We start from the raw sequence: 8,277 nt of genomic DNA, 5'->3' as shown, positions 1-8,277 counted from the left end.
TATCGAATAAACCTCAATTATTAATAGATACTCCACATAATACAACAAACGTTAAGCATAAATTAGACTATCTACGAGTCAAGGCAGTCAAAACAGGAATTAAGCAAGGAGTGACAAATCGCAATTAGCAATCTTTTCTTCCTTTGACTTCAATCTTGACTTTGACTTTGACTTTCGAAACACGGGGTGTTACAACTAAACAAACCACTAAGCCTACCGTACAACAAACCTATACGCGATAAACCTTTTATACACAAAGCACAAACGCTTAGAGAAGTGAGAGACTAAACGTTTTAAAGAGAGAAACAGAGGTGAGAGATTGTGAGCTGTGAGAGAATTGGGTTAAAACCTCCTAAATAAGAAGGTGTTATAAAAAACAACCTTATATGCTCAATGAAATGGCAGGTGTCAACTCCTCAGCACCAAACAAACCACTAAGCCTATCGTACAACAAACAAATGCGTGATAAACCTTTTATGCACAAAGTACAAACGCTCAGAGAAGTGAAAGACCAAACATTTTAAAGAAAGAAATAGAGGTGAGAGATTATGAGCTGGGAGAGAATTGGGTTAAAACCTCCTAAATAAGGTGTTATAAAAAAACAACAACCTTATATGCTCAATGAAATGGTAGGTGTCAACTCCTCAGCACCAAACAAACCACTAAGCCTACCGTACAACAAACCAATGCGCGATAAACCTTTTATGCACAAAGTACAAACACTCAGAGAAGTGAGAGACCAAACGTTTTAAAGAGAGAAACAGAGGTGAGAGATTGTGAGCTGATAGAGAATTGGGTTAAAACCTCCTAAATAAGAAGGTGTTATAAAAAAAACAACCTTATATGCTCAACGAAATGGTAGGTGTCAACTCCTCAGCACCAAACAAACCACTAAGCCTACCGTGCAACAAACCAATGCTTGATAAACCTTTTATGCACAAAGTACAAATGCTCAGAGAAATGAGAGACTAAACGTTTTAAAGAGAGAAACAGAGGTGATAGATTATGAGCTGTGAGAGAATTGGGTTAAAACCTCCTAAATAAGAAGGTTATAAAAAAACAACCTTATATGCTCAATGAAATGGCAGGTGTCAACTCCTCAGCACCAAACAAACCACTAAACCTACCGTACAACAAACCAATGCGTGATAAACCTTTTATGCACAAAGTACAAACGCTCAGAGAAGTGAGAGACCAAATGTTTTAAAGAGAGAAATAGAGGTGAGAGATTGTGAGCTAGAGAGAATTGGGTTAAAACCTCCTAAATAAGAAGGTGTTATAAAAAAACAATCTTATATGCTCAATGAAATGGTAGGTGTCAACTCCTCAGCACCAAACAAACCACTAAGCCTACCGTACAACAAACCAATGGGCGATAAACCTTTTATGCACAAAGTACAAATGCTCAATGCTCAAGAATGTTGTAAATTAGAGTATTATATAACGTGTCAAATACAATTTCAAATTAGATGTTAAAACTTATTAAATTTGTTGTGCTTTTTGATCCATTTTGTCTTTAGTACTATTCACCGTTGTAAGAAAAATATTTACCCATGATAATTTAGTTTTTTTACCCATGATAACTTGTTTCTAATTTTGATTTCATATATTCTCTTTTTTCGAAACACGAATAGAATTAGATATGGATAAGAATTAAAGAGGCCCACATTTGTATAATTGTATTAAACAAATGGCCCAATTTGCTTAACTTAATGAAATAAATGACAATAAAATACAATATTGTGTTTTTTTTAAGATAGGTCCAAGTCTCTTTAGAGTTAGGACAACAGTCAAACGATTGGACGAATCCAAACTGTAAGTCAGGGGGGTTGTATACCTTGAGGTGTACCCTAACATCTGAGGTGTTAACATCGCATTTTAAGTGACATTACACTCTGCTTTCTTTTGGTGTTAAGGGGCAATAAAGGAATTATTTGTTAACATGTTAACAGTATGTTAAGAGATTGAATTAATTTGTTTTCCTTTTTTATATCCAAAACCACTAAAAGAGTAGGATTAGGTGGAGTCGACGAGATTAAACCATTTCCTTGAGTTGAGGTGAAGTGAAATGGGAAAAGTGAGTGATGCGGCACACATATGGAGTTGCAGCCTTAGTTACATATATTATTACAGATTTCTTGAAAAACTTGAATCGAATCGAGTTCTTACTTTCGGGTGAGGGGTTTGGATGCCGAAAGCAAATTAAACAAATATCATTAATTGTTTACAGGAGACGAATCCAAAAATAGGTAAATAGTGTTTTAAACAAAAATAGTAAAGTCCAAACTTGACAAAACTTAACCATGCCACCCACCCAACTTCTGCTACAAACACATCTCCAAGGACAGCTGCAAAACCACACACAAGATTACAATCAAATTCACAAATCATAACTCAAAAGTCAAAGGGTGCATATTTGACTTTGATGGGTCAACTGATTTATTCTTTAATTGCAAAATTGGCAAGGGTTATGTACAAAAGTCAAAGGGTCCATATTTGACTTTGATGGGTCAGCTGATTTATTCTTTAATTGCAAAATTGGCAAGGGTTATGTACTACTAGTCTATTTTAATAAATTTTAAAAACTACATTAAACGTATGAAGAGCGTAATATTAGTAACGATTGTAGACGAAAAGCTAAAATTTCCACGTTAAGTGCGAATAAGAAAAATATCAAATTTGACTCGAACCAAAAACTAAGGCCTTACCAAATGCTTCCATATGGATCCTGACACGAGCCAAACCGTCTTCACAGTCCTTGTAAAAAGCCATCACTAGATAGACACCATTCATGAACTCTCTCCTATCAAATCAAACGAACGATCCAATCAAAGAAACCATAAACACAACACTCTATGTTATTCATAGTCTATGGTCCATAGAGAAAACTTACATTAGTACAACTCGCGCCTAATTTTGTGTTCACAACGGGCCCTTTCGAACGCACGCGATCCTCTCCATTTGGACACCTAGAACCATTACTTCCTTCGGTCAATGAAAAACCAAAGAGCCTGCAGCTGTTCTTAGAATGTAAAACCGGTTCTTCCACTTGACTTTTCAAAGGACGAAAGAAATCTTGATGGTTTTGACCGCTTAACGGCATCATATTATCAGCATAACGTATGGGAGCTTGACTGATCGCTTGCTGGAACCGTAAAACAGATGACGGCGAAGATGTTGACGACGGATGAGTCCATAAATTTCCAGAATTTGACACTCTTTCACCGTAGTTTGAAACCATTTCTTGACCTTGCAAAACCCTATTGAATCTAAAGGATTCGTTAAATCCGACACTTTTTTGGCTTCGTATATCATTCCCTAGTGGAGATGTATCCAAACAACGGTAAAAACCGTAAATTTCTTGACCTTGCAAGACCTTGTGGAATCGCATTGATTCCGCGAAGTCTGGTACTCCAGTCGACCGATCTGCGCGTAAGAAAGACATAACAAGTCAGCATATATCGGTTTCATTAATCAAATAACATTTTATAAAAACAAGTCAAAATACGCGAAGACGGGCCTTTAAGAACTGAAAAATCTGGTGGAGTTGAAGGAAAACTAGCGCGTGTCCTCTTCATTAAGGGTGGCATGAAGGGTCCTGTATCGGAAACCGAGCCGCATCGCTCAATCTCCCATGGAGAAACCCGATTCTGTCTCGTTAATTCATCGCAATCCCACCGCACCTGAAAATATAAAAAAGATTAAAAGGGTGTTTTAAATTTTAATCATTTGATACAGTGAAAAATATATAGATGAAAAGGAGTTCATAAGTTATACCATTAGGCACCTCCATTTGGAGCCTGGCCACCTTTCGGGGTCGCTATCGTTGAACCCGATTACAGTTCCCGTAGATCTGTTAAAACGAAACCAAGTTATTTATCATGCTAGATTCAAAGGCTTTGAAGTTGGCAATTTGCCGGTTTAGAAATTATAGTGTTTGTCAAACCTTCTGTCTCCTGCATCTTCGGTTTCAAACCGCATTTTGAATCTAATTCCAGGAGAGAATGATACTGCAAGGCTCTTTATAAATCGATTATACGGTACTATGAACTCCGATGAGCCGCCCCTGGAAGTCATGGTTGTTAAGAACCAGATCGGCTTGTTGGACCAGAAAATGGCTACGTAAAACGGTCCGGTTGAGCCCATATGGGCTGGCCCGTTAGCGGTCAGACCAGCTGAACTCGACCCGGTGGTTGAACCATATTTCAAAAAAATATATATACTTTTCCTCCAAAAATCTCAATTACTAATTTATTTAGTAGTTTAGACAACATATATCATTAATCTTGTAATGAAAAAAAAAAGTAGTTAAATAGGTTATATTTGTGACATCTGGTTTTGAAACAGGTCGGATCGCTCAAGTCAACCGATAAGACGGCTAGTTTGACGACGGTCTGGTTATCAAAACATCACTAAAAGTTAAGAACTTTGTGACCTCAGATTGTAACAGATGCTGAATAAGCTTCTTCTAGATATAGAGTTGACCACAGTGGAAAAGTCAAAGCTGTTTGACTTTTGATCAGAAAATCGCGGTAAACTAGAACCGGCTTTCACTTGTGTGGCTCTTCGGATGCCCAACCTTAGTACTCCATCATCACCTCTGAAAAGATACGAAACCATAAGAACAGGATTGTGTAAAATGACCAAAGTACCCTCTCACATTTGTCTACCTTAGAAAAAGAACCGCATCTCCGCACGCAAGCTTCTTCTTGTTTACAAACGCGCTCCAACCAGTTGTGAGCAAATGTCTCCGAGGCTGTCCTGCTCAAATGCGATGACGGTTAACGAAATGTATTAAATACCCTTGACAAAACATAGAGAATGTTTTGATCGAAACCAAAGACTCGTTGACCTTTTGGTTTATACGGTTATACCTCTATAGATATGACGGAATTTCCATTCAGTCCCGTGAAGATCTTTGGCTACAAGCTCTTGTGAAGGTCTCTGTTGTTTGTAATCCTACAATAAAAATAGAAACTTTAGGACTCAGTAATAGGACTGTAAACGAACCGAACGTTCAGTGTACCAGTGAGCCGTTCGACAGGAAATTTGTTTATGTAGTAATAAACAAAGGAACATGAACAAACTTCTCGTGTTCATTTAATTAAACAACAAATTTGAATAAATGTCCCCGTCATTCATTTATACTCGTTAATTTTCGTTTATTTACTTTCATTCATTCAAACTTATTTCTTATTTACTAGTAGTACTAGTTGGCTCATCATGCATCAACCCATCATCCCAATCAAATATTATAACCCAGTGTTATGTAACCTACTAACAACAAACAAGAACACGTTAATTTTCTCCGTTCGTCTGCATTCATTTAGGTTGTTTAGTACATTAGCAAACACACACGGACACAAAAGATTCACTTTTTTAACTAACATGAACAAGAAAGTCCGTTTGTTTAAGTATCCGCGTTCGTTCATTTGATCATTTAAACTTAAACTAACGAACACGTTCATTGGTTTCGATCAAAGTACCAGGGGTGGAAAACAGTCCTCAGCAGCCCGTCGTGGGACCGAGAATCCTCCATGGGTGCTAGTATCGGAGGCGGTTAGCGTCTTGCAAAACATATGCGGCGTTGTTGTCTTCTCCACCACCCCATTTTCGTCTTCTGCGTGTTCTACTGCACGGCCGCCTTCATGCCATTTCTGCTCTAGCTGATTTAAAAAAAAAAAAAACATTGATTTGAACAATTAAACTATCATTAAAACTAGGGGTGTCAACGACTAAAGCAAGAAATTGTAAACGAACCTATTATTTATATATAGTCTATTTAATATAATAAATATATTTATATAAACATTATTATTATTTATATAATATATAATGATGATAAAAATAACTAAATGATATGCATTATGTTATAGAGAAAAATTTAACTAAAATATAGAGTAAGATTATTGTACAAATGGTGTTAACATACAAATTGGCTTAACGTGAGAAGTGAAGGAGGAAATTTTTTATTTGAAATTTTTTTCCCATTTTATTAAGCTAAGCACGTATTTTAGTCCCAAAATCTAAAAAAAAATCATGATTTTACACTAGTAGAGTAAATTACTGTATAAAAATTACAAAATTACTCTACTAGTATAAAATCACGCTTTTTTTTTTACATTTTCCAATTAAACACCAGTGTAAAATCACGATTTTTATTTTTATTTTTACTTTTTTCAATTAAACATTATACTTAATAGATGAAAAAAATTCAAAAAAAAAAAAAAAAAACTGCCTACACTTCTCATGCTAAGGCCATTTTATACATTAAGACTTATTTGTATTTGATCCTTACACTTAAAATATATATCAAAATAATTATAACTTCAAATAAATTAATTTAAAAACAATAACCGAGCCAATTTAGAGTATGAAAATTTAGTCGAGCTTTTAGAAATAGAGCTCGAAAAATACTAAGTTCGAGTTTGAGCTCATGTTAGTTAAACAAACCGAGCTCAAGCCTAGTCAAGCACGGGCTCAGCTCAGCTACCAGAAGACAAATGACCAGACAAAACAATATCCGAAAATGTACTATCTTATAAAATCAGAATGCAAACCAACCTGCAGATCTTGAATCAATGTAACTTCAGCATAAACATCATCACTCCCAGCCTCAGCCTAATTCAATAAAATATCCAAAAACAAATCACCAAATTAAACATAAAATAAAAACATCAACAAACAACAATCAAACTTACATGAACCTTCACATCAACAACACGACAGAACACATGAGGGGGAACACTAAACTCGCCGGAGCCGACCCAATCACCGGCGAGTTGCAGCTGTTCCAGGTGGCCCTGAGGACAGTAAACGACACCGTTTCCTTTTTCCGGTAACCACATTGAAGGTCCAGCACAGGCGCGCCATAACTCCAAACAACACACCACCGGCGGCAACAATTCCGCTGGAGCAGAACCAGACGACGTTGTTGAAACCTCGTCGGAATCTTCGCTTACGGCGTTTAAATCGATTAAACCACACACCATTTAAAACCCACAAACAAAATCAAATCTTTTTAACACCCAGAAATGAATTCACGATTCTTGGTCGTGAAAATCAAAGAAATAAATACTCTGTTTTTGTGTTCCACCTTTTCTCTCTAAAATTAACGACGTTCTAATCGATTAAACCACGCATAATCTCAAACCCATAAATAAAATCGAATTTGTTTAACAGTCAGAAACGAATTCACGGTTCTTGAAAGTGAAAATCAAAGAAAGAAAGAAACTTTGTTAAATACTATGTTTTGGGTTTAACTTTCTCTCTCTATATGTAAAGGTAATTACACATAAAAATCAATTAAACCACACATTTTCTGAAAACCCACAAGCAAAATCCACTTTTTTTTCAGACCCAATTCATGAAAGTGAAAATTAAAGAAAGAAAGAAACTTTGTTGAATAAATACTCTGTTTTGGGTTGAACTTTCTCTCTCTAAAAGTAAAGGTGTATGTGTGCATAATTGCACATCAAAATCACATCTTTTGATGGGGTTGTGATTGAATTTGGTTCTGTGATTGCTGCAAAAGTTGCAGGTGCAGGTGAACAGGGGAGGAGAGAGAAAGTGATGGCTGCTGCTGGTGCCGGTGACGCCCTGTAATTCCGGGAGGGTGTCAATTCTGTCTGCTTTCTAATTCAAACAAATCTCTATTGTGTCGTGTTTCTTATTAGCATACACACAAACCTATGGAGATTTTAGGAAAGGCTCTTTTTTTACTTTAACCAAATTTAATATGTTTTCAACATATTTAGGCTATTGGCCTGTTGGGTGTGAGCTACCGCTAAGACTATGCGTTGTGAAGCTCTAAGAACATGGGTATGATTGGGCTTGGATTGGGTATTGGTTAACACGTGGAATAGGGTGGCAGACATGGCTAAACCCACATTAAACACGGTATGACCGGGGCGGGGGTTTGGGCGTGGGTTTGGTGGGCTTGTGGGCTGGCCGGCTGGGCTGACCCGCTGGGCGGGCAGACCCAATATGATTTAAAACACAAATTTAATTTTTTTAATATTTTTAAATAAAGAAAATTATAAAAAAAAGAAAATTACAAAAAAAAAATTACAAAAAAAAATCCTAACTTTTATATTTGCTTTTTATATCTTCTCTCAACGCCAAGACTATTTCTAACTCGTCACCCTGTAGGTGATCAATCGGCTGGGATAGTATTTTCAAATCATCCCGTCTTTGTTTCAGGACATCTCTAACGACATCTCTAGCTTCTTTGCTCCTTCGTATTTCGGCCCTTTGTTGTTGGAATACGTTGAATGT

General features: G+C 36.5%; 1 protein-coding gene across 1 annotated transcript; it reads right to left on the bottom strand.

Moving 5' to 3' along the window:
• Window positions 1–2,103: 2,103 nt before the first annotated feature.
• Window positions 2,104–7,749, bottom strand: LOC110911772 (auxin response factor 3). Its single transcript, XM_022156423.2, has 12 exons — window positions 6,702–7,749; window positions 6,565–6,621; window positions 5,487–5,666; window positions 4,875–4,959; window positions 4,671–4,761; window positions 4,436–4,600; window positions 3,947–4,066; window positions 3,778–3,853; window positions 3,521–3,683; window positions 2,894–3,426; window positions 2,709–2,803; window positions 2,104–2,348 (listed from the first exon to the last, which is right to left on the bottom strand). The coding sequence occupies exons 1-11, from the start codon at window positions 6,990–6,992 to the stop codon at window positions 2,750–2,752; spliced, it is 1,815 nt and encodes a 604-aa protein (XP_022012115.1). The 5' UTR covers window positions 6,993–7,749; the 3' UTR covers window positions 2,104–2,348; window positions 2,709–2,749.
• Between the last annotated feature and the right edge of the window lie 528 nt (window positions 7,750–8,277).

This window comes from Helianthus annuus, chromosome 15 (genome assembly GCF_002127325.2).
Source record: "Helianthus annuus cultivar XRQ/B chromosome 15, HanXRQr2.0-SUNRISE, whole genome shotgun sequence".
Classification (NCBI taxonomy): domain Eukaryota; kingdom Viridiplantae; phylum Streptophyta; class Magnoliopsida; order Asterales; family Asteraceae; genus Helianthus; species Helianthus annuus.
Note: the sequence above shows the minus strand (reverse complement) of the source record. Positions and strands in the feature narration are given on the sequence as shown.

What these genes read in the sequence shown, in the direction of transcription:
- LOC110911772 (XM_022156423.2), bottom strand. Translation starts at nt 6,992, where the DNA reads ATGGTGTGTGGTTTAATCGATTTAAACGCCGTAAGCGAAGATTCCGAC. An exon ending in TTGTTGATGTGAAGGTTCAT is followed by an intron (nt 6,622 to 6,701) that starts GTAAGTTTGATT and finishes TTATTGAATTAG; the next exon opens with GCTGAGGCTGGGAGTGATGA. An exon ending in GATGCGGTTCTTTTTCTAAG is followed by an intron (nt 4,601 to 4,670) that starts GTAGACAAATGT and finishes GTATCTTTTCAG; the next exon opens with AGGTGATGATGGAGTACTAA.